Source organism: Diceros bicornis, chromosome 19 (genome assembly GCF_020826845.1).
Source record: "Diceros bicornis minor isolate mBicDic1 chromosome 19, mDicBic1.mat.cur, whole genome shotgun sequence".
NCBI classification, from domain to species: domain Eukaryota; kingdom Metazoa; phylum Chordata; class Mammalia; order Perissodactyla; family Rhinocerotidae; genus Diceros; species Diceros bicornis.
In genome coordinates this window covers 51,275,996-51,301,803 of record NC_080758.1, presented here as the reverse complement: position 1 = coordinate 51,301,803, position 25,808 = coordinate 51,275,996, and the positions used below count along the sequence as shown (strand labels likewise).

Below are 25,808 nucleotides of genomic sequence, written 5' to 3'. Positions count from 1 at the left end.
TTTTTGGGGGGAATGAGGTAGGATACAGCGTGAAAACACAAGCTGTTGGTGTTACAGGTGCCTGACAAGATGAGGAAGCGCAAGAGGGGAGCTCTGAGCTGGCAGCTGCTGGGCCATCGTCTGTCAGTGAGTCAGGTCCAAACACCCCCACCTGGTGGCTTCTGAGCATATCACCTTGGTCTAAGCAGCTAAGCTGAAACTGGGTTAGGACCGACCCTTTGATGATGGGTTACAAAATCAATTTGTAGTCAGGACCAGTCCTTAAAAAAGAAAAAAAAAAAAAAAGAAAAGGAACAGGGGAAAAGGAACAGAGAGAGATGTGCACAGCTGTGAACTCTTCAGTTACACTTGTGTCCTGGGAGCCACAGGACGAGCTCTTAGTGCCCCCGACCTGAGACTGGGAATGGGGAGTGGGCATTCCGGGTGCACCTCAGCTGCCCTCGACCAAGGAGAGCCTCGCAACGCCATGACCCCAACAGGAGTCCACGGTGCTAAGTGCCTGCAGTTCTCGGGTTCTTTGGATAACACTGGTTTTTGATTCAACCTGCAGCTGTACAGTCTAGGGGGACAATCTTTTGGTCCCCAGGGCATTCCACTTCCCAGGGTCAGGAGTGGGTGGCAGAAAACAGGTGCAAAGAGGGACCAATACAATGCACACCAAAAACGCCAATGCCCAGATGATGGTCTCCAATGTGGCTGGACGCGACGCTTCTTTAAAGAGCCAGCAGTTCATGCACAGAGGGCTGTAAGTCCCACCCAGGGCCGGTACAAGAGACCTTTCTGTCCTCAATCCCAGAACGATGGGCTGTAATGTAGCCCGGTCTGGTTAAGAGGGAAGGTCTGAGGCCCGCCCCGGGACCCGGCCATGCCCTCAGTGCTGAGTGAAACACAGAGGCCAGGTCAACCAAGCAGGGGCAGGTTTAATGGGCTTCTCTCACAAGGTAGCAACAGCCAGTGGCATGGTGATGGTCACATACAGCCTAAGGGATGGGACAGTGGAGGGTATTGGGGGGGCAACCACAGCCCCCAATGGCTAGGGTGAAGCGGGCCCATGAGCAGATCCTCCACGGCCTGGTTCCGTGAGCAATCAGGAGCCAGGATGAGGGCAGAGCTCCCGTGCCGCCCAGGTCCAGCATGAAGGAGGCAGAGGCTCTGCAAGGGTGCTTCCGCCCTGTGTCTCCAGCAACCCCACGGGAAAGGGCGTCACCTGCTCCTGGTGCTCTGGGCAGCTGAGAGGGGCTCCCCCGCCCTTCCAGCACCAGCCTGCTGTCTAAGAAGATGCAAAGTGGGCTCCCCTCAGGACCTGCTCGGTCCTTTTCCAGACCAGGGAGGCCAGCCTTGTTACAAGACAGGAAACACACCCTCTGGCACACTGCAGGGTGGTGGGGGGTTGGGTGGGGGGAGGCACAGATCTGCAGCAGGGGCTGGGCATCAGCCTCCCCCAGCAGAGGCAGTGACCCCACTAGGGGCCTCCAGGGCCCGGCAAAAACATCCCAGCATCACCTCCCACAGCGTGAAACTTCAGAAGGACAGTTTTTAGTTGCTAAAAAATAAAAAGCTTCAGCTAGCTTCATTTCCTTGTGAAGTTAATTTTCTTTTGAAAATGTAAAACCAAGCCAGCTCCGCATCAGCCAGCCTGTCCTAATCAAGGCCCCTAGATGCCCTCCCCAGTGTCACCCTCAGTCATCCTGGGGCCTCTTTATCTGATCAATCTGGAAACTGTGCCAGGGCACCCACACAACAGCTGTAAAGACATGGCCTGGAGCACTGGACCCACTCAGAACCAGGCCAAGGAGGACTGGGCCACACTGGCCAGCCAGACCAGGGCTACAGAAATAAACACTTCCCCAGGCTTCACTAAGGCCACCTGCCCAGACCTCAGAGTCCACAGGCTCAAAACCAATAACAAGCTCACAGCAAGGCGCGTGCAGGGGCTCCAAGAAGCGTGCGTGGGGGACTGAAGTGATGGGGCTAGCTGCCATGGTCAGTGCTGCGAGCCCTGCTTTCCTGCAGGAAGCCGGGGAGCACCTCACTCTCGGCACCTTTCCTTCCTTGCCCGCCCCCCTCGAGGCCACCACCATAATCCCCAAGGCCCTCATGGAAATAGCAATGAAAAAGCAGGGACCACTGGCTGCTGGCAAAGTGCTTGAAAACTGGCATGAGGTGCAGAGTCAACAAGAAAACAAGCCTGCTGGTCCCAACGGTGCCGGGGCACCTAGTCCCTGGGGAGGTTGGGGGGCGGGATCTGCAGGTCAGAGGGCTCCACACCCCAGATGTCCCGTGCGTACTCCGTGATGGTCCGGTCACTGGAGAACTTGCCCGAGCAGGCAATGTTCCTGATGACCTTCTTGGTCCACTCCTTCGGGTTCTGCAGAGGGAAGAAGGTGCTGAGTCAACTGCACAAGAGGCCCTGTGCTGCCAGAACTTGAGGATTGTTCCCAGATGAGCTCTTAGCTCTTGCGGCAGCCTGACAGAAGAGGAAATTACAACCTGAAAAGGGGGCCCCCACCGACCAGAAAAGCTACCAAATAACTAGAAATAGGGGCAAGGAGCCTGAGAAGGTCCTGGCCCTTGAAACTCTCCACGTCGTGCTAGGGCATGGCCCACGCAACAAAGACAGAAACCACTAGGTGACTGTTCGCCACTACGTGGATCCAATGCCCAGGGGAAATGGCCAAGCGGTCTCCTTTCTCCCAGGGCTTCCCCAGAGCCTGGCAGCTGCCCCCAGACTCAGCCAGCACCAGGAAGGGCCTACCCCAGAAAGCAGACTCTCCTGAGGCCCAGATGAGGGAAGCAAAGGCTCCTCCCAGATCCCTGCCCGTCCCTCCGTCTCCAGGCCCCCTCTCTCCTGTCCCTTCGCAGGAGGGAGCATCAGGAGATGCTTCCCCAAGGCAGGCAGGGCTGCAGCTTGCCTCGGGGGAGCGGGTGGTGGGGACTGGTGGCAAATCAGAAGCACAAACCCCTCCGGCCTCCTCCAAGAACCTGCTTAAACAGTTTGGGGAAATAGACTATCTGACCCAACTACTCTGCACAGTCACACCACTGTCACAGGGTCCCCTCCCACTGCTGTCCTTGGTGGGGTGCACAGGGTAGGACACCCAGAAAATCCCAGAAAAGGGAGGGCAGCAGGCACAGAGGATCACTCTCCTTAACCTCCCAAAGCTCAGGACGTGGGTCTTCCCAGGAGACCCCCATGGGCATGCCCACTCCCTGCAAGCCACAACAAGGAGGGGACACTGCTCCCACAGGTTGCCATGTGCCAGCTGGGTGCACGCTCCAGACAGTTGGGAAGGGGTTTCTCTCCTGGTCCACCCTCCCCAGGGAGCCAGGAACTGGCTCCAGCAGCCCTGCCTTACAAAGTCCACTCCTTACAGCTTCAAGACCCTCACTCTACTTAATACTTTCTCAGGAAATTGTTCACATTCTCACTCTAAACACAAACTTTCTGCGTGCACACAAAGGTCTTCACTGCTCACCAGGCCCTTCCCTCATCTTGTGCCTCGTGCGCTGCACCTTCTCCCCTGTGCCCTCCCGATCCCACCCAGAGGGGTGGTCAGACTGCAGGCTGGGGCACAGCCCGTCTCCTCCGCTGTCTGCTGGGGCCACGGCACAGACCTCAGGAAGAAATGCCTGTTCTGCTGACGCACTCTGGCAGCTGCTCAGAGGCTGCAGGGGAAACATGCTGGTGTGGACAGCAGCCTGGCCCCAAGGGGTCACAAGACACCAGCCTTGGAGAGGAGAGCAGAGGGACAGCTGAGGGTCCCTGAGTGGAAGACGATGAAGAAGCACTGGACAGCAGGACGGCCCACACCCATGATGTGCCTCAGCTCGCAGAGCCCCCAGCCACTCTGGTCTGGGCCACAAGCTGAACTGTGACCTCCCAGGAGTGACCAGAGACAGGACATAGGTGCATCCTGTGGCTCCCCTGCCAGGGCTGCCTCTGCCAGTTCTGGGGCCCAAGAACCTTACCCGGTACAGCTGGTCCACCTGGGCCTGGCATGCCATGTACGCTTCATAATCTGCAAACACTTTGAACCTGAAACGGGAGACAGGAGGCTGGGCCACAGTGGCGGGCGGCAAGTGGGAGGTCAGGAAACCAACCGCCAGTCCCCTGCCGTCCACGTCCCCATGCTCTGGGGTGATGGAGCCTATTTGGCCACAGGGGCTGCTCTGTGAGCAACACTTCTGTTCTGGGGACACTATTCTAGAAAAAACTTATTTTAACCCAATGTTTCTTTAAAGAAACGGCATTTACAGTGCACCCTCCCTGTGCAATGTGGGTTAGAACTACACAGGCTGAGAGCCATCTTGCCAATGTCACCTCCCAGGGAAGGAACACAGGATGACAACAAGGCTCCATTTAGTCGTCTGTTCTCTGGTCTAACTGGGCCGAGAACCGGTGATATAGAAAAAGGATGTTCTGGAGGAAAACCAAGATTTATGAATACAGAAATGCATTTTTGTTTACGATTGAGTCAGAAACACAATTCATAAAACCATTAAAAGTGTTCCTTGATCAAAGACCTCAGCCAGGGCCAAGTCCTTGGCTCAGCTACACGTGTGGAGGGACAATCTGGTCTGACTGAAGCCAAGCTGACAGCACTCAGCAAAACGCAACAAAGAAAACGAACCAAAAGGCAACTGAAAGTGGAACAGGGGTCAACTCTCACGTTCACCAGATTCAACTTGCACCAACGGGGTGAAACCAAGAACTGCCATGAGCCACGGCAATGCTGACTGGCTCTAAGTCAGGCCGCCTGTCTGGAGATGAGGGAGGACCACCGCCCCATGAGGATGCACTGCCCACAGAGCCATCTACAGCGTCACAAGCTGTGTCCCCTTCAACCCCTTGGTGTCCGCACGGCCAGCATCTGCTGCAGCCGGGACTCCTCTGTCTCACACACCTGCCCCGCCTGCCTCCCAGAGGTTTCTGGGGTGTCCTGCACACCCCCTCTTCCCTGAGGAAGAGAGGACCCAGGAATCGCCTCCAACCAGCCCCTTGTGACACCACCTCCTGCTCCTCACGCCCTTCCAGGGGGTCAGTGCTGGGGTGCTGGGGGGCCTGGGCTGGTCCATGAAGCCAGCCATTCCCACCACCAGGCCCCCAAGACATGCCAAGCACTGCCAGGGGCTCTTCAAGCTCCAGGCCCTGGGTGTAGCCGAGTCTGAGGCACTGCCCATGGGCTGAGGGGGCAGCAAGCCTTACCAAGACCCAGGTTTTACCCCCGAAGAATGTGCAGTTTTCAGCCCACCAGGAGGACCCGTCTGTCTGACTGTCAGTGGGGAGGGACGCAGGGACAAAGGGGAGGCCAGTCCCACCTGTCATGGTTCAGCAGCATGTGGACAACATCCTTGAAGCAGTCTGGCTCCTTGGGGGAGAAGAAGCCACTGCTGATCTGGTCCACAGCCTGCCTCAACTCGGGCAGACGGTCATAGAACTCTCTGGCGTTGTACCTGCGGGGAGATGGGGCCAGGCTCAGCTGCCCAGGGTCTCCAGGAGGCAGCCTCGGGGTCAGGCAGCGGGGCCGTCTGTGCTGGGCACTCCCCTGGCCCAGGACTGCCCCAGGCTCCAGGCCCGCGAGGTCCGAGGTCTGGGATGGCAGCCACTGGCCACGTGGGCTGCCGGGCCCTGGGGAGGGGCCGATGTGCTGCTGTAAAGTGCAAAGTCCAGCCCCCTGCTCCTTTTCCTGTTTACAGAGTCGTGGTCTCTAGAAGACACACAATCACATGCATAGCTCCAGTCCATGGACGTATTCCTCCGGGAAAGGCTGCTCAAGAACTTGCCGGACTGCTTGATCCCTGTTCCCCCCGCCCCCCCAGCCCCTGCCCTGTGCCCCTTGCCCTCACCCTGCCCCACCCTTCTGCTCCCCGCTTCTGCCCCCGTCTACTCCCTGCCCCTGTGCCACCATGATGACAGAGGAGGACGGGAAGGACCTGACATGGAACACCAGGCAGGAGGATACACAAGAGGCCCGTGGCCACCAGGGAGTGTGGGACGAGGGAGGCATGTGGCAGATGTGTCTGTCCCAGGACTTGGGGACGGGGCTGATGGAGCCTGAATGAGGGGTGAGTAGAAAAGGGCAGGTGGGGGTCTGTGCTCTCAGGCTGACATCTGGCTCACTCTCAGGCAGAGACTTTTTAGGTGACATTGGGGTTTTCATCCGGCTGGTGCCTGATGCCTCACCAACTTCCCAGTGAGCTTTCAGACAATTACGAAACGCTGCCTTTTCCTTTAACTATTAGTCAGGATTAGGCCGGGGCCAGACTCCTCAAAAGCATCCAGGGAAGTGAAAAGCGAGGACGGGCTGAGGATCTGTCAGCAGAGGAGATGGGAGACCTAAGGTCTAACACAGGGGTCACTGACTAGTAAAGACGGAAGCACCAGGGAGCCTGAGAGAAGGTCCATGGCACACTCTGTACTGTCCCTGCAACTTTGCTGTAAATCTGAAACTATTCCAAGACAAAAAGGTTATTTTAAAAAATTAGGCCAGGGAATCTCAGCAGTGGGTCAGCCCCAAATCCCCAAACTGGCCAAGAGTGCTCAGGGCCCCGTTCCCGAGGGCTCCCCTGACAGAGACCAGGCCCTTCCACCCTTCTGCAAACACTGGGTCTGGACCCTAAGGACTGGGCTGTGGAGAAGCAGCACAGAGCAGCCAGCTCCCACCCAAGCCGGCCTCCTGGGACAGCCCACTGGGTGCTCAGGAAGAAAGCAGACTTTGCCAGTGCACCGGCAGCCACAGAATGCCCAGCAGGCAGGCATTCACCCTGGCAAGTGGAGGCCTGGCCCTGAGAGCCCTCACAACCTCCCTGGTGCTTTGGGCAGTGCCCGGGATGCCGCTGTGTCCCTGATGTCGGGGAGAGACACATACCCTTTCTGGTCCAGGGCCTCGACATCCTCTACCCGCAGGCCAAAAATGAAGAGGTTCTCGGCTCCAGCTTCCTCGGCCATCTCCACATTGGCACCGTCCATGGTACCGATAGTGAGGGCCCCATTGAGCATGAACTTCATGTTGCCCGTGCCTGAGGCCTCAGTGCCTGCAGTGGAGATCTGCTGGGACAGGTCTGCAGCGGGGATCACTGCAGGGGGGCAAGTGCAGGAAGGCAGGTCAGCCACAAAGCACTCCCAGCACGAGAGCGACGGGAGGGCACAGGAACGCCACGCTGCCTCCTCCCAGCCCGAGGCCAGCACTGCCAGGACAAATACCACCTCCTGCTCACCGCAGGCCCCACCTCGCCTGTAAGGGCAGCCTAGGGCAGAGGGTCCAACATGGGGACCTCCTCCTGAGGAGAAGCCCCCCAGGTGGCAAAGGACCTTTATTCTGGAACCTTCCAGGGACCAGGGCGTAACCGAAGTATGGTGGGGCCCCAGGCCCTGGCCCATCAGTGCTGTCATTCCCAGTCACCCCAACATCACTTCTGTCTTATCAGCCCATAAGGCTCCTTAGACCACTTCAGGAAGAATCCAGACTCTTAGGGAACCAGAGGACTAGAAAAGCAGGGCAATTTCCTCGTGTTCACATGCACAGGAATTACCCTGTGCTGTACGCAGACTGGGCACAGCGGCCACGATGACAACCTAAATGCCACAGCCCTGCAGCTTCTCTCAAGCGTGGGTCCCCACGCCTCCAAGACGTGGCAGGTGGGAAAGCAGCCTCTGTCCCGCCTGCCTTGGCACCCCTGCCCCCACGTCTTCAGCTGGTCCACGGAGCTGAGGCTGCTTCCCTAGCCCAGCAGGCTGGTACTCAGGGTCAGCACAGAGCAGAGCCCAGCTCTTCTTCAAGGTGCCAGGGTAAAGAGACACAGGCGCCTCCTGCCCTGGGAAGCCCCACTCTCAGGACAGAGGAACATGAGCAGATGCGACCGTGGACGTGTTTCCACACCAAGTCCAAGAGCTGGGGGAGAATGAGGGGGCCAAGACCCCAGCTCTGAGGCCCCAGACTGGGCATCCCCAAGGTCAGCTCTAAAGATGTGCAGAGCCAGGCCCCCCCCAAATAATGGCGAGCGGGGAGTTCCATGCAGCAAAGGGCCCTAAGACATGTCAGGAGCCCGGTGACGGACTAACCACAACAGCACCCCTGATCCACGCCAGGCTGCAGCAGCCAGACCACAGCGATGTTCTGATGACCAGCCGAGCTGACGGGAGGAGGCGCGCATCAGCCCGCATACATTTACTCAGACCAAGTGCGGGAAGCGGCAGCTGGTCTGTCTGAACCACGAGGGGCCTGCATCTCAGCACCAGAATTCCAGGCTCAGGTTTCCCACCATTTGGTTGGGCAAATTGATTTCCTGCCCGGGTTTCCAGAAGCGGCCACTTTAGAAAGGCCCATCCAGGTCAGGATGGCCGTGCTCCAAGTACATCTGGCCGCAGGACCTTCTCCAGGCAGCAGTACACATCCTGGGTGAGTCTCCCCTGGACCCTCAAAGTGGAGCAGCCCCAGACAACTGTCAGCAGAATGGGGGGGACGTCAGCCCCGAGCTGCCTCAGAAAGGACAGAAGAGGCAGGGCTGGCCTAGAAGAGAAGTAGGTAATGCCCTTGAGAGCAAACAGGTGAAAAGCAGAAGCATCTTCTGGGGAGGGGAGAGGAAAAGGGGAGGGAAGAGGTGGCTGTGGAAGCTCATGCCGCCAGCAACAGCGAGCCCCAGGGGCAGAGAAGAGAGGGAGGAGGAGGGACAATGAGATCACGGGCAGAAGCGAGAAAGTACAGAGACTAAAACGTCCGAGGTTGAGAGTATTCTCCGCACCCAAAGACAGACAGAGAGCTTCCCCAGAGCCTTTCACTCCTAGAACAGAGGTCCCGCTCAGGCTGGGGGAACCTGGTGTCCTGGGCAGAGTTAACCTGCCTGACCAGCAATGACCACTCACGTTGTGCCCAGCAGGGGTAGCTTTTCCTATCTAACGTGGCCCCCCGCCCCGGGCTACCTTTCTCAGCCAAGGACACACGGTAGTTCTCCAGGAAGATGACTTTGAGCCTGTCACCCACAACTGGATCGTGGTTGATGACATCGCCGATGGACGTGACCAGCTTGATGATCATCTTAGCCATGTGGTAACCAGGGGCTGCCTGGAAAGGGGGAAGGCGGGTTAAGCATGAACACAACTGTGCTCGGGGCAGAGCAGGGTCCTCGGGGGTCCCAGCACTGCCACCAGTCACCGGAGCCTGGTGCCAGACACAACTGAGCGGTGCTGCCAGTGTTGGGGGGGGTGGTTCTCGGTGCCACAGAGGGACTGCGGCTGCGGCACCCCTGCCTCCTTGCACGCCATCTGGCAGACTGACTCATGACAGAAGCACCTGCACCCACACCAGCCACGATGCCCCACACTTGTCTCCCTCGGCTCCGACAACGTGTCTCGTGATGGCCACATCAGCCATAGGCAGAGATCTGTCAGTCTCAAGCTCGTTTTCTGATTCTAGTCAGTTTTTCAGAAATGAAGAGGTAAAAGAAACAGGACTTTTAGAACTGACTACGAACTTACAAGAAATACAGGGAAATAAGGAATAGTCTGGAACACACCAGAGGGATGCAGTCAGAAAAGGCCAGCCTGGGGAAGACACAGCCCATTTCTATAACAACTAAATTGCAAGGGAAAAAGAGGGAGACGTGGAGGAAACCTACAGATGAAGAGATTGAAGAGAAAGCAAGCAGCCGGCCCATTAGGCCCTCGCTAGGTCCTGATGCAAACAAACTGCTCAAGGCAGCTGTCACCTGAACACCCAGGGTGACGGTGGCACTGTGTGATGGGGTGCAAGAGTTGACCACCTCGGGTTCTGGAGGAAGACGGCACTGTGGAGACGTGAGGTCTGCAGGGTTAGGGCTATGAGGTCTGGGATCTGCTCTGAAATGGCCCAGCAGAGCCTGTGGAAGAGCTTCACTGATGTTCTACAATTCCTCCCACTCTTCTCTAGGCTTTTAATAACTAACATTTTAAAAACCGTTTGAAAGCCCATATCTTTAAGAAATGCATACTGAAATGCTGACAAATGAAAGGGCATGCTGTCTAGGTTTTGCTTCAGAAACAGCAGGAGTTGGAGCGGGCAGAGACCAAATGAGGTGGGTGTGAGCTGCTGTCAGAAGCTGGGTGGGCCCAGGGAGGTGCGTGGACCTCCCGTCCACCTTCAGACGTGCTTTAGTTGGAGGAGAGGACAGTGCCTGGGCCCTGCCCCACAGCCTCCCTTAGGAAGCTGCACCCCAGAGCATCCTTGTTCTCTGATCAGGCTCCTGGGGAAAAGTGGCAGAGGATGGAGACACCAGCCCTAGCGCACACAGTCCGATGATGGGACCCGCCAACGCCTAATGGCAATACGCTGGGACTCCACAATAGCATGTCCAAAAGCATGCGCCATAGTGAATAAAGTGAAATAAAGTCACGCTGAGCTCAGAGCAGGCACACCTCTGGTTGATGAAGCAGCCAGCACCTGTGTCCACTCAGCACATGAGTGCAGGGGAGCGAGTGGGGCAGCGTGCTGGGGCCGGAGAGCCAGGCACAGGTGCAGAAGCACAGTGGTCATGCAGAGAAAGGGCACTGCCCCATTGGATGGAGGGGCCAGCAAGCCCACTGGGGACTGCCCTTGGGGCTAGGGACTTCCACTCCATGTGTTGGGCACGGAGGGGTCCCATCCAGCTCCCTCCTATTGCTGAGCTGACGGTGAGCGAAACAACCCAGCCCACAAGCACCCTGGGGGCCAAGGGACCTCTGGCACTCTGTGCACGCCGGCTCCGAGCCACCCACAGAATCCAGCCCACTGGGAAGCTGTTGCCCGAGCTGGGACGCAGTGGCACTGCCAGAAAACATGGCGGTTTGTGCATTCTGACCAAATATCAAGCGAGGAGCAAAGCCGATGTTACCTCACCTTGCCCCCAATCACGACAGTCCTGGGCACGAAGGCCTTGGCCGGGTCCTTCTTTATTCCTGCAGGACAGACAAGAGATGCAGGTGAGGCAGCTGGAGCCGGACACACCACTGCCCTGGGGCTGCAGCAGCCAGAGCCCTCAGAGGCCTGCCCCACACAGACAGTGGGCATAGCCACCGGGCCCACGTGCCCGCCAGGATTCCCACTCACAGGATGGGGACGAGGCCCCTAGATTCTGCACTTGTGTCCCAGGCTGGTGAGGAACACCAGCCAGGAGCAGACTCTTCCAAAAGGCTCCTAGGAAAAGCTGCACCTCTGTTTCCAGAACAGCCCGACACAGGAGCGTGGTTTGGCCTGTCACCAGGACTCGGGGCCCTTGCACATGACGGGCACTCGCAAAAGAGGTGACCTTGGGATTGTGGCAATGGCACTGCCAGCCCTCGAGGGGAATCAGGTGAGACCCCAAGTCCCCCACTCCCGCGCTGTGACACAGAGGTGCGAAGCCAGTCCTGAGCTCTCTGCACAGGGCAGACAGAGTGTCAGGCCACAAGGGCCGGCTCACTCTCAGCCCCAGCAAACTGAGGGTGTCCTCGCCGGACCAGTGTTTTCAATTTCAGTGCGTGTCGGGGGCTGTTGTCTACACAGAGGAGATGACAGGAGGCCCCACACAGCATTCCCCAGAGCCGGAACCAGCCAGAAGCAGTAAAGAGGCTGATCTTGAAAACCTGACTTTAGGGTCTAGTAGGAACACAGCTGTTCCTTAGTTCTCAATCTTCCTGCTTCCAGAATCAGGCAGAATGACATGGAGAATAGTAAAAAATAAAAACACAAACTACATTTTCACCAAACCTACGAAAGAGAAAAAACATGCGAACTCCAGATCATTGAGCAGGTTCTGCCAGGTCATGGGGTGGGTGGGGGACAGGGCTGCAAGTGTGGAGGGTCCTGGGGCCTGGCCTCTCCAGAGGGGGCTGTTAATAGGGCTTGCGTCCTGGGGGGCAGGGAAGGAGCCCTGGGGGACCAGGCGGGCAGACCTGTCAGCGCCTCTCCTATAGGGAAACCTTGGGAGGAGGGTCTGACATCCTGGTGGACAGAGGCCCACAGGGCAGAAAGCAGAGAGCCAGGACAGTGGGGGCGCTCCTGAACCAGCCTGGACTCGGAGAGAAAGAGGAGACGGGCCCCAGGGAGCAGCACAGGCTGGGGAAGGCTGCAGCTGCCCTGGAGCGCCACATAGCCCCTGCTGGTGGCGCTGGGCAGTGCAGCTCACTCACATCCGAGCAACAAACGTGAACACACGGCTCGCGACAGACAAGGAAAAGAGGAACCAACCTGCCGCTGAGAATCTCCAACCTGAGATGACCATCAACTTGGAAAGGAGACCACGGGGCAGAAACACAAGCCCTCGAGGAGAGAAGGCAGCACACGGGAGCCCGTGAAATGAGAACTGGCAGGACACAGGAGCGAAAAGGCAGCACCACCACGCGGACATGCAGCCTGATTTCAGGAGCTAAGAGGGAGAGGAGACTCGCAGAAAGCACCACAGACCCACAGACGATGGAAACGAAAAAAGCAGACAACACAATGGAAAAACGAAAGAGCTTTGGAAACATTCAGAGAGAAATCAACAGACACGAAGACAGGTAGGAGAGACCACCACACCCCTCGCTGGAGTCCCAGAAGAAGAAAAGCAAAACAATGGCACCAAATAAATGTTGCAAATAGATTTCAAGAAAACTTCCTAGAAATAATACAAGACATCAGTCGACATATCCCAAGAGCATACTAGGCATCGGCAAAAACTGCCCCACAACGGTCAGGATCAAGACACAGCCGAGTGAAATGAGCACAGGCAGTGGGACAGGTTCACGCATGGGACCAAGACGAGCCAACAGCCCAGCCTCCAGATAGCAGAGGGCAAGCACCTAAAAGACACTCAAGGAAAAGAACTGAAGCCAATAATGTCACCTTCAAACTGTCCTTCATGTTGAAAGGCCACAGGCTGTTCTGACAAGCAAGAACTAGGAGTACAGGTCACATGAGCAGTTGCTGTGAACTAGAGGGAAAGTGGGGCACTGTGGGGAGTACTGAATGTGCTCATCCACAGACTAAGACACAACTCAAGTCCAGGACGGGGTGGCAGAGCAGAGCGTCAGCGTTGTCTGCTCCGACCATGGAGCAACCACGCGCACACACAGAGGCAGGAGGCGACGAAGGAGTGGAAACAAGCACAGGCCCCCAACGGCCTCAGGGGAACAGCCGGGAATCCCAGGGGGAGGAAGGGCAGGGCGCCTGCGACTGCACTGCTGTTCATAATCTGGGGACCAACAGGGCCATTCAAGCAGGGAACTTGGGGATACCACTGGGCAAATGACAAAGAAAATGCAGAGAACCACAACTGCAAAAGAAAGACATTGCAAAGAAAACCAAACAACGTCTCCATGAAACACTGTTTCTGGCCAGGGAAGCATCGTGAAGCACCTCCTTTGGCTGTGCACACAAAGGTCCTCCCCGGGGCCTTTCCTCAAGGCCCAGCAGCAGGCGCACTCGACCACACACACCATCTCTCCTGCTGCTCACCGTCTCCAGGGCCGGACTCTGCCCCTGACCCAGTCTTACCTACTGCTAACAGGAGAGCTGATGTTCTTGAAAGGAGCTCTGTATCTTGAAATGAGTATCTGTGGTTTCTTTGGTTTTCAAAATTAATGTCCACTTTACTACGTTACAAAATTTTTAAAACCAAGTTTTCCTTAAGGTTTTGTTATACTTATAAACCTAGCAAATATTCATATTTACTTTCAAGGGATCTTTGATTCCTGTTTGCTCTCACAATTAAATGCTGCTTAAACAATTAAGGTATGTGTATAAATTTAACATAGCTTTTTATTTTTATAGGTGTACTTTCAATGCCTCTAATAAGTAAAATCTTTCCACATAACTCAAGACGAATCTGATAAAGATAATAACTAAATTTAAAGTAAAAACTAAACTGAACAGAAAACCCGGCCTTCGAGTCCCACGAAGCCCCTGATCACCAAGGCCCCACTGACTCCTCAGGCTGCAGCTGAGGTCCCGCAGCCCCACAGACCCTCTCAGGAGTTCAACTGTTCACCTGCCTCATGTGGCTCAGGCCTGGTCCCCAACCAGACTGGAGGCCAGCTCACCTGCACTCCTCTGTAACCACTCTGCCACTGAGCACATACAAAACTACAAGGCTACTGCTTAAAATCAACGTGCACTGTCACACACACCCCTCCGCGCCAAACCCCAGGAAGAAGAGGCCCAGGTCCCAGGGTGAGCTGGCGAGGGAGAGCTGAGGGGTCCAGAGGAAAGACGGCTGGCAGAGGACGCAGAGGGAAGTTGGCGCTGAGGCCCCTAGTGGCACACTCACGGTTGTACAGTGTGACAATGTGCAGGCAGTTTAGCAGCTGCCGCTTATACTCGTGGATCCTCTTCACGTGCACGTCGAACATGGAGGAGGGGTTGATTTTCACCTTGTATTCCTTCTCCAGGAAGGCAGAGAACTTCAACTTGTTTTCCTGGGGAGAATAAACGAAAGGACAGTTAGACGGTTCACAGGAATGAACCCTACGAGTTCCCTGAGGCTCGACTAACGCTCTGGCTTCCCACCCAGGTGGGGGATGAGGAAGAGTGATCCTGAAAGTGTACACACCAGGAGCGACAGAAATGAACGGGAAACTAGACGAGAAAGCAAACCTGGAGCGAAGCAGAGGATAAGAAAAGCAGAATCAAAGGATACCAGCGAGTGTTGCATCAAGAAGACAGATGGGGGCGGCTGGGGAGAGAAGATGGAGGGATAAGACTCCAAAATGAAGGACCATTTCCGGGCCTCCAGGTCCATGGGGCGGCACAGCAGAGAGGCAGGCATTCGAGCACTCGGCGTCTCGGGATCGGTCCTCATTCTCCACCAGGCTGCCGCCTGTTTGCTTTCAAAGGTTTCAAGCAACCTGGGCCTGCTCGGCTGGGGGCCGGCTGCAGGGAGGGGCTTGGGTGCAGCTGACAGCACACCAGGTGCAGAGAAGCAAGGATCTGAACTGGCTTTCTGAGCGCTTCCCTCTGGACAAGCTTTTCCTACAGAACTCCAAGTGAAGGCTGCTCAGGGCCACTCCGGGCGTCTGCACTCACCCGCCCGCCCGCCCGCTGTGTGACCTGAGGTCAGTCAGGTCCTCCTCTGAAAAGCTGAGTGAGGTGGAAGGACTTCCATGCACGCGGGCCTACCTGCTTGACCTTGGCCACATCCCTGATGAGCGCCTCATCACTGACCAATGGCAGCAGTTTCTTCAGTTGGCTCAGGTCAGTCAGGAAACCTTCCCCGATTTTCTGGAGAATTGTAAAGGGACAGGGAGCTTCTGCTCATTGAGGGGACCCGTCCTCCTGAAGACTGTCCTCCTCCTGTTCTGTCATCCACACCTCTGCTTTCCTCCTGGGATCTGTCCCCTCCTCTGGGCTTGGCCCCAGGCCTGCGTCTCTCTCACAACACCCTACTCTCAGGAAACACCCTCACACCAGTGGCCCGACCACCACAGGCAGTCCCGCCCCAGCCCCCCCTCAGCCAGACGCGGTTGCGCTCCCAACTGCTCTGCCAGGACGCGCAAGTCCCATCAAGCTCAAATGTCCATGACAAACGCACGAAGCTCCCTCGCCTCCATCACAGGCCCAAAGCCTGGGGGCCAACCACGGCCCAGCAGCTCCTCACTGCCCGAGCCCCGTCTCCTACCCATCCCCAAGGCCCTGCACCCATCCCACCAGAAACTAATGAAGGTCTTCCAGCTGCCTCCGCACCTCGACCTGGGACCTCCCCGTCCTCCCCACACTCCAGCAGGGTGGTCATTTCCCAGTGAACGTCACAGCAAGTGCGCCCGCTCAAGTCTCCCTGTTGTTAATTCAGGATAAAGAGGAAAACTCTTGGCCTCCAAATACCTTGGCCATGTCTGTGGCCTGTCCTCCCTCTGCCCGCCTCACCCAGCACTGAGGCCTCACTGGCCTTCCAGACCCTGGGCCCGCACCCCGGGCACAGGACCTTGGAGCAGACGCTCGCTACACCCGGAGCGCTACCTCCTCTTAACTCCAGATCGCGCTCCACTGTCCCTTTCTCAGGGGTGCCTTCTCTGACACACACAGCCCCAGACGAGCAGTGTCCCCACGCAGGCCCTCACCGGGGGCACTGCCCCACAGTTGCCTGCTGCATCCTCGAGTTGTATACCGCCTGGCATCTAAGAGCGCTTGTTCCTTTCCTTCCTGAGTGAGCACATGAACAAGCCAGTAACTACCACATCTCCGGCTCATAAAACCTCTCAGGCCAGGCAGCCCCACCCAGGCCCCTCCCAAAGCCCAGGACCTCACTTCTGAACTGCTGTGGCCCGGGCCACTGGGCCCCAGCCCAGCCCAGACCAGCGCTCCCACAACTGGAGGCAGCAGCTGGACCCCAACCAAACCCATCCAGGAGGCACTGCTGGTCAACACACAAGGAGCAGATCGCTGCCTGCTCAGCACCCACTGGTGACAGGCCTGACGGCAGTGGGCAGACAGCAGCCCCTGTGGACTCAGAGGCGGCAGGCTCACCTCCACGATGGTGTCAGCCAGCCCTGGGTTACACAGGAGCAGCCACCGCCGGGGCGTGATGCCGTTCGTCTTATTCTGGAACTTCTCTGGCTCCAGCTCATAAAAATCCTTAAAGCTAAAAACATAGAACACAGGCAATAGTCATACAAGCTGTGTTTTTAACAAGATGAGCAACAGAACGTGAGGACCTTTTAAGGAAATACCCTGGAAAACACCAAAGCTCAGTTTTTCATTACCACACATTTTGAGACAGTGGGCATGCAGCACACACCTTTCAAAGCACTCCCCATCCGGCCATGTAGCGAGGGGCTAACTATAACCTTATGCACAAGTGGTCGAACCTGGCCACTTTCCAGAATGGAAACATCTCCACAACAGTGGAGAGTGTACAGGCTTTAGAGCTCAAGAAACCGGAGCTCATTCTGCTCATCTGTAAAATGGGGGCACACCCCACTGCGAAGTTTGCTGTGGGGATTAAAGACTTAACACATAAACCGTCGGGCCAGCACTGGGAACACACAGCCCCCACACGGACAGGCCTGCTCTAGGGCCCGCCTGGGGCTGACGGGGTGTGCTCCGCACGTCTGGTGTGATGATGGAAGGACAGAACCCCGAGATCATGTCCTACCAAGAGGGGGACAGGAATCATGAGATCTAAGAATTCCTCCTCCCTCTCAGTGACGAGCCCAGGCCCGCCACGCCCTCACCTCCACCCTGTCCAGGCCTGGGACACTTGTCCCGAGGTGGGGTGCTGGTGGCACTCAGCCAGCAGCAGATGGCTCCAGGAGCAGAGCCTCTGCCTGGACAGACCAAGAACACAGAAAACAGGAGGAGCCACTGTGACAAGAAGGCTCGGCTCCCCAACATCACCTGCTAAGTCAGGTCCCTTGATGTCCCCAACCACCACCGAGTGTGCTTCGGGCAGTCCAGTCACTGGCCCCAGGGCAGCAGGTAATGGTGTGGAACATGGGCCGTATGCCTCAGCCACTGTGCGTATGGGTGGTTGACAGTCCCTCGAGGCAGGTCTGGGGTCAGAAAGGGGGTATGCCCCGGCCCCACTCACACTGACTGCTTCACGATCTCCGAGTGGATCCTCGCCACGCCGTTGACAGCGTGGGTGCCGATCACACACAGGTGGGCCATGTTAATCCGCTTGCAGTCCCCTTCCTCGATGACAGACATTCTCCGCAGGCGGGCCACATCCCCAGGGAACAGGGCAGCCACGTGCTGTTGCCAAATTGGAGAACCATGACGGGAGAGCAGGAAGTCCCAGAGGCTCCCCGAGGGAAATTCTGTTTCCTCAAGGAAAATCCCGGGGCTGCCGCACCCCCAGACCTGCACTCGAGCATCCTGGACGCCCCTCCGAGAGCCCCGAGAGTAGGGGCCTCTTCTCACAGGCCTCAGCCCAGGGCAGGCCCGGCCTGGCCGGAGCACTCGGCAGAGCCGCTGTCAGAGGCAGAGGGCGGGCCAGCGGAGCCGAGGAGCTGAGGACACGCCACGTAACCTACTACACAGAAAGGCGGGACTGGTTCCCCCTGTCCTTGTACCATTCTCCTCTCTCCAAGTAACAGGGAAAAGACAAATGGTGCTTTGTTTTCAAATCACCCAAAGGCTGCTCAGGACAAAGGTCTCTGGCATTCTAGGAATAGACACATCTAAACCCTGCTCGGAACTGGAACGTTTTAAAAAGACCTGAATCCACAATTCCCACATACATAGCAGGGGTCTAGGCAGGGGACTAGCCAGCAGCTCTGCCAAGTGACAGCCCCTAGACCCTAAAGTCCTCTGCTGGACAGAGGCTATTCCATTCAAGAAGTAAAGCACTTGTCCCAGGCCAATTAGATCAGAAGGACAGAGGAGGGCCCATCAGCATGGTGTCTCCCGCCACCTCCGCGTTGCTCATGACAAGAGGGGTGGCCACCACGGGTACAGCCCACCCCTGTCCCAGCAGGCTGGTGCTCACGTCCAGGTGCCTCTGGTTGATGGCGTAGATGATCTCCAGGTGCCGTGGCAGCAGCTGCTCAAACATGGACACAGGCCAGCGCTCCAGGGCCTCCGGGAGCACGGTGTGGTTGGTGTACGCACAGGTCTTCTTTGTGACTTCCCAGGCCTAGAACATTCCAGTGTTTTGTTTAGAAACAAGCAGCTCTTTTGCCAGAGGCCTAGGCAAGGAGATCGAAGGCAGACTTTCAGATCCCACCAGAAAGGGGCCCAGCCAGCCGCATGTCTCTGCTCTCTGAGAGGCCTGTCCAGAACCTTCTCAAAACCCGAAATTAAGCCGTGTCCTTCACTTCCCTGACGTGACCCACATACTGTGCACATGCTGACACAGTGCACACACATATCCTACCACCTGGGAATCACCCCGATTGTTTTCGTGTGTAAATCATTTTTTATTAGTAAATGAAACGAGCCCCAACCAGTTTTCTATTTTATTTCCAGTAAACTGACTTCACACCCATAGTCCGGAGATCACTGGCAAACTGTGTGGCCCTACCCTCTGCTGGCCAGGAGCAGACAGGACCTGAGTTGGGGCTGCCCAGCCCGACCCAGAAGTGCACCCCAAAACCAGAGGGACTCTGGGTGCTATAAAATGGGGTGAAATTGCTTTATGGTTTTACAAGTTGATTTAGTTAAACTAGATCAAGAAAATCCCATTACACTAAAGAATCTAGGACCAAAACATGTCGAGTCAGGAGAAGAAACCTATAAATATGTCAAGATATTTTCTTTAAACTTAATACTTCCAGGTTTTTAGCCACAATTCTAAGACGAGAAAATACATGTGAGAAGCTCAAAGAAGTGTCAGAATCTTTTCTTGTCTTCCAGAAAATTGCTCTTCTGTGCTTTTGCACCACTGCTTGCACTCACTGTGTGCCAGTCCCTCAGGAGAAACCCGGACCTGCTCCTGGAACGTCCTTCTCATCCCTATGGCCCTGTCTTTTCAGGAACAATACCCCTCTGTGCTCCCAAGGCCACAGGGTAGAGGCCTCCCTCAGGACGCCTCCTAGGACTAGTTGAGTACTCACGACTGTTATTGGGATAGGCTCAAAGGTCAGGGAAACACCGTCACCCCATGTGCCCAGGTCTGCGGGGACACCATCACCCCACGTGCCCAGGTCTGCGGGGGACACCATCACCCCATGTGCCCAGGTCTATGGGGACACCGTGACCCCATGTGCCCAGGTCTATGGGGACATCGTCACCCCATGTGCTCAGGTCTGCGGGGACACCATACCCTGCACACTCGTCCTCAGTGCTCACCTTGTCCCAGTCCACTTTCTCCACGTCCACCAGGATCCGCATGAGCTCAGGGATGGCGAGGGCCGGGTGGGTGTCATTCAGCTGGATGGCAACCTGCGGTTTACACAGGGGGATCCCTTCAATCCCCTTGCCCGTGTGGGTGCCATGGTGGTCGGCACGCATAGAACTGGGGTCCTTAGCCGCTCCCCCCACCCCAGGAAGCCTGGTCTACAGGGTAGACAGTAGGAAGCAGATAGCACCACACAGGTGCTGGCTCCAGCGTGAAAACCAACCAAAGAGCAGGGAGCAGGAACAGGGCCCGAGGGGCCCAGGGAGGGAGCAGGAGGACCCTGTGGGCTGGCTCTGCAGCCCAGTGTGCTCTGCAGCAGGTGTCCAGGAGCTGCAGCTTGTGGGTCCCTCTGAGGCCCGCGGTGGTACAGGGGGCTCTCCCTGACTCAGAATGTTCCTCCCACCTAGGTTATGTTGCTTTGTTTAGAATCACTGAACTCAGCCTGCCACACACGTCAGGCTTTGCCCACAGTAGATTTTAGTGTCCCTTGCTGCCTCAACTCCAAAGCATGGCCCTGGTCGGGGAGGAAGGGGGCCCAGCCCCTGTCAATGAGGAGACCAAGATTAGGGGTGCTGCTGTCCTGCCCCAGCCTCTTCCCGCCCACGCCATAGCCTAGAGGAAGAAACGGAGCCTGAGAACGTCCTGTCCTTCCACATGACCTCAACCCCCAACAGACAAAGGCACCTTGTCTGGGAATGTCTCGAAACAGGTTCTCACGGGGTCCCGGCAGCCGAACTTGGAGGACTTGAAGCGGCGGATGATGTCCTGGAGGGTGGCAGCCACCACAAAGTACTCCTGCTTCAGGCGGAGCTCCTTCCCCTCAAAGAACTGCAGACACAGGACAGCTCTGGCACCAACAGCTCACCCAGCAGGGCCACCACAGGCCTCAGGGGTCCCCCAAGCTGCAGGACGGAGTGCTAGGCCAGGGGTCCTGCCCCAGGGACTGCAGAGATGTGCACACAGACGAAACAATAAGAGCCCTTGAGAACCAGAGTGGTGCTGACGCCTTGACCTCACCACTCTGGGGCCCAAAGGTCAGGGGACCTGCCTCAAGGGCACAGGCAGAAGATCTTAAGCGATCTAACCTGCACGTGACCTCTAGACAAGGAGGGAGCAGAAGGGCAGCAGCAGGGGGTCACGCGGCCCTGTGTGGTGTGGGGTAGGCAGGAAGGTCTAGTCCCTGTTCATAACGCCTAGCCAAGCAGGAGGAATGCCAGAGCCACTCAGAAATGCACTCTCCAAAGTGCAGGCATTATAAAAAGGCCTTGCACCTGAAACTCCAGCACCTGCCCCCAACCCCGGGATAGGGGGACGGAAGTACGTTTTGTCGTGCGCCTTTCAGTACCAACGCCCTTCGTTATTATGTGCAGGTGTTTCTCTGATAAAACAAAACAACACGCGACCCACTGAGATAGGCAAATTCCAAGGGCTCTTGTCTAGCAATAACCAACCAACCACCAGATGCTAAATTCGGTGGTAATGGAGAATATGGCTGTGACCTTCACTCAGCACACGGTGGGCACATGCTAAGAGCTTTTCAAATCATGAAAGTCTTGTCTCGAGATGTCACTACAAAATAAGAGACTGCTGTCCCCACTTGACAGGTGGGTCATCCAACTCTTGGGGAGGCGGCATCACATGCAGGAAGAGCAGGAACCGCTGAGCTCGAGGTCTGACGGGCTCCGAGGACCCACACGCCTCATGTGGAGTCGGCTCAGACCCAGCCCTTGGGGGTGGCCAGGTATCACGGGAGAGCGCAGGTGTATGCAAGAGGCCAAATCTCCTTAAGTGTCCTCTCAGGGAGAGAGGGCAAAGGGGAGACGCCAACAGGCACGGCTGGACTCGCTGGGCTTCACCAAGGATGCCTTGCCCGTCCTCACTTCAAGGAGCCACTTCCATGGTCTCACCTGACAACCGTGAGGCCAGCAAACAGGTTCCACCAGAGAGCCCAGCCTTGCAGTTGACTTTCGTCCTTGGAGGACGGCACAGACAGGAACTAAGCCTGGGAGCTACTCACATTGTCATTTGGATACAGGACTCTGGAGATGTTCTCGGCCAGGTTCCTGTCCAGGACCGCCTCGATGTAGCCGCCCACGTTAACTAGGAGCAGAGATGGTGAGGTCAGGACCCGCAAGCCTTACCTCGAGACTCCCTGTGTACCCTTACATTGCGGTTCCTCACTCAGTTCCCTCAGCAGTCTGAGGACAAGCGCTCCAGAACAGAAGGTGCCCCCAGAGTGACCGGTTTGCTCGGCCGCACACCCTACCCCTTAGAGCTGCGCTGGGAACCATGCATCCCCGACACCCTGCAGTGCCCCAGGCCCCCCGCTCTGTCCTGAGAACATGGGGCCCACGAGTGCGGACTTGGCCTCTGAGCCTTCCCTGTGCAGCCCTGGCGCTCATGAGGAACCGGCCCCCAGCCCTCCCACAGCAGAGGAGCCATGTGGTCTCTGCAGCAGTGAGAGTGCAGAGACGGGACAACAGTGCATGGAGCGAGCTGGGGACAAGCCACCCGGGGACGAGCCAGCAGAACACACAGTCGTGGAGCTTGAAGTCGTTGGGCGCCTTGGCGGACCACAGCCTCATGGTATTGACAGTGTTGTTCTTGTAGCCCGGCACTGGCGTATCGTAGGGCATGGCCAGCACCACCTGGTCGAGGAAGAGATGGTCAGGATCGAGTCAACCAGAGACAGTCCCCAGTCCTGGGGCGCGCTGGGCGGGGCAGCTCCAGCCTCGCAGGAAGCAGAGTTCCACCTCCCTGTTGGTGGCCCGCCTACTCACCCTCCTCCGGCTTTTCTCCTTCTGCCCGAAACACACTCAACCCACCCTGTGCCCGGCCGCAGTCCTAACCCCCTCCCACCCTGTCGCTCACCTGTGCCACAGCCCCAGTTCATGGACGTCCTGAGGTAGGAGCACACAGCCTTGCTGGCAAGCCCCTGACCACACGCCCAGCGTCACACTGTCTTTCTAGCTTTACCTTCTGCGATACTGGCATCGCAGACTTAAGAATGCCTCCTCAGCTCCTCGAGGGGCTGCTATGTTCACCTGGCTCGTGCTCCCTGAGCAGCCACTCCTCACGTCCTCGTCCTCGTCCTCTGTCCTCCACACCTTCCCTCTTCTCACTCCACTTTGCCTGAGCAATGTCAGGACTCAGCTAACTCCTGACAACAGACGACTTTCACCTCTGTCCTCCACTTCCCAGTGTCTGCAGCCAGGCTTCTGTCAGATGCCTTGACCTCTAACCCTCAGTGAAACCAACCAGCCCACACACTCCACTCCTGAAAACACGGGACCTGCTCTCCTCCACAGGGCCTGCATGCTCCTTCCCAATTCCCATCTGTCCAAAAGCACCCGCTTTGCTCTTGCCAAGCACAGAAGCACACAAGCCTCAAGGCCACTTCCAGCCCTCGGCCTCTCTGATGGGTTCCTCACACTCGGGCAGGCTTATGGTGGCCCAGAGCGCAACTGTGCAACTTGACAAGATGAAGTCAGCTCTGACAGGCACAGGGGACTGTGTAACGGCATCAAGTTCAAGCCCAGTATCATCTTTCCCTTCCTTTGTCCTCTCAGCCCTTGCCTCTGCCCCCGGCTCCTCGCCCCCCATGGCCTTGTCCACGCCAGCAACAAGCACTGCAAAGCATCTCCAACCCCCTCCCTCCCTCTCCACGGCCAGCCCTCCGGGTCAAGGCCCTCATCATACCCCGTCTGGGATGCCCCAGCAGCCTCCAGGCCTCCTTACCCACAGGGACACGTTTATCTTCTACAAGCACACACACACTTAGAAAACCAGGTGCTCTGCTCTGCTTTTTCAAATTAACTACTACTTATTATGGCATCTGAGGCTTCCACAACGTGGCTCCAGCCAGCCCCAGCCCTACGTGTCCTTAAAACTTATGTTGCAGAAAATCTGGACGACTCATTTGCGCATGTCTGCGACTTCCCCAGTCTCCCAGGCTCACTCACTTCTGCTCATCCTATCTACACCATTAGACAACTAAGTCTCACTCTTTACAACTACTCCTCTTCTCATGAGGCCTCTCTCCTGCTAGCCTCCTCCACCCTCTAAAGCCATTGAGATGTGCACTCTCTGCTGTCTCTGAGCCCGGACTGGACTCTCCATGCTTGCGCCCCACTATGGCTGGCACTACATTAAGCCAAGCACTCCGTGCTCTTGTCCTGGCCCCCTCATCAGGGCACAACTGGCGGGGAGGGCCTGTGCCCCATGCCAGGACATCCACCTAGGTCTCCCCACACGCTCAGGGTTCTGATAGCTCAGAGTAACCCGTGGTCTGCACCCGGGAGACACTACTGAGGTCCATGGGCCACACGTGGGACCAGGAGCATGTGGCGAGGGAGCACGTCGAGTGCCTGCTCTCCGGAGATGCTGGGGGGCTCTTCATGTCCCCCAGGGGATCAATGCCCTGTCCCTGTCACAATGCTAGCCTGCTTGCCAGTAAACAACTGCTGGTCTCCACCCCAACACACCTCCTGTTAAACCACAAAGAGTGTGGCCTCACATTCACCATTTCCTGCTGTCTGGACAGCTCCTGACGAAGTGTAAGAGGAGCAGAGAGCGTCCCAGGCTTGGACCTCAAGTTAGGTCCCCCAGGGGAGCAGCACGCCTCCCACTCCCAAAGGGAAGCTGCTGCGACAACGAAACACAAGCAGTCACCATCCTCAGCCCCACGCTTCCCGGAAATGCGCTGGTCGGATACCTGCGTGTCCAGCCACCTCACGCCCTCCGGGGTGTGCTCCACTCTCCCGTAGAAGTGCACAGGAAGCATGTACTCGGGCCGGGCTTTCTCCCAGGGGTTGCCGTAGCGCAGCCAGTCATCAGCCTCCTCCACCTAGAAAGGGGCCAGCAGCGAGGTCAGCTCTCAGGAAGGAGGAGACAGTCTTGGGCACTGGGCTGACCCCGTCCTGGCCCACACTGACCACACTGTCAAGATGATGCCGCCGAGCACTGAAACCAAACTGCGGCCTCTGTACGATGCAAAGATTTCAATTCCAGTTAAGGCCATGTGGTTAAAAATTAACACTTTGGGCTATTAAAGAAACAAACTCATAAAATTCAGAAAAATGCATCAACGTAAAAAGACACTAAGAATCAGCTGAATTCAGCAATAAAAACGAATGAAGTCCTGATGCATGCTACAACATGAATGAACCTTGAAAACATTATGCTGAGTCAAAGAACTGTGTAATTCCATTTATATGAAATGTGTAGAACTGCCAAACTCATAGAGACAGAAAGCAGAGCAACGGTCTTCAGATACAGGGGTGTGACTACAATTCCGTGTTTTTCTATGGGGTGATGAAAACATTCTGGAAATAGATAGTGGTGATGGTTACCCAACTTTGTGAATACATTAAAAACCACCTGCTATGTCAAAAAAGCTGCTATTTAAAAAAAAAAAGAAAGAATCCCTGGAAGCCCGCTGCTTTGAAACGACACCACAACGTGTGGGGCCAGGGCCGAGCTGCCCCCGGGAGCGCCTGCAACAGGGGCACCCGCTCACCTGCCGGAAGACACCGCCTTTCCTCTAAGCCTTCCTCAAGGCATCTTATTTTCCAAAAACTGCACCCAGTGGCATCCAAAATTAGTAAATTTTGTAATTTACTAGTAAATTTTGTTCTAATAGTAAAAACAAAGAACACTCCACCGACAAAATACCAAGTCATCCACAGGCTCTGCCGGTGCTTTGAGTAGACGCACTTGGGGGAGCTGCTTTTCCCTCCACACTGTGGGATTTATTCTGCTTACAAGCCATGGAATAAATTAATTTGGTAAGGCACTGAATGAAGAATTATAAATACAAATTAACTAAAACTTCAATGAGGTCAAGTCTTTTCTGCCATCTTAATAGACAACCTTATGTATGCTACTCGGAGGGTTTTTTAATGGTCCTCACATAGCAGCAGCTGGTCACTAGAGAGAGCACAGCATTTATGATGTGGGAAGGTAACATGGCTGAGGCTACAGCTCCGACAGGCACCTCTCCAGCTCCTCCTGGCTGCCACTGGGTGCGGCAGATGCTCCTCATGGGACCAGCCCTGCCGTTGACC

At 56.5% G+C, this 25,808-nt stretch overlaps 1 protein-coding gene across 2 annotated transcripts in view; it reads right to left on the bottom strand.

Annotated features, from left to right (window-relative positions):
• Positions 1-900: 900 nt before the first annotated feature.
• Positions 901-25,808, bottom strand: part of PYGB (glycogen phosphorylase B) — a 51,850-nt gene continuing 26,942 nt past the window's right edge. For both annotated transcript variants that reach the window (XM_058563364.1, XM_058563362.1), the window contains exons 5-20: positions 24,458-24,589; positions 22,280-22,391; positions 21,761-21,843; positions 20,428-20,571; positions 19,695-19,787; positions 18,394-18,540; positions 17,494-17,657; positions 16,431-16,545; positions 15,087-15,188; positions 14,239-14,386; positions 10,851-10,909; positions 8,921-9,062; positions 6,870-7,077; positions 5,320-5,454; positions 3,970-4,036; positions 901-2,368 (exon numbers count right to left, since the gene is read on the bottom strand). In XM_058563364.1, coding sequence (XP_058419347.1) covers positions 2,216-2,368; positions 3,970-4,036; positions 5,320-5,454; positions 6,870-7,077; positions 8,921-9,062; positions 10,851-10,909; positions 14,239-14,386; positions 15,087-15,188; positions 16,431-16,545; positions 17,494-17,657; positions 18,394-18,540; positions 19,695-19,787; positions 20,428-20,571; positions 21,761-21,843; positions 22,280-22,391; positions 24,458-24,589 — 2,004 coding nt within the window. In that variant the 3' untranslated portion in view covers positions 901-2,215. The remainder of the gene's footprint in view (positions 2,369-3,969; positions 4,037-5,319; positions 5,455-6,869; positions 7,078-8,920; positions 9,063-10,850; positions 10,910-14,238; positions 14,387-15,086; positions 15,189-16,430; positions 16,546-17,493; positions 17,658-18,393; positions 18,541-19,694; positions 19,788-20,427; positions 20,572-21,760; positions 21,844-22,279; positions 22,392-24,457; positions 24,590-25,808) is intronic.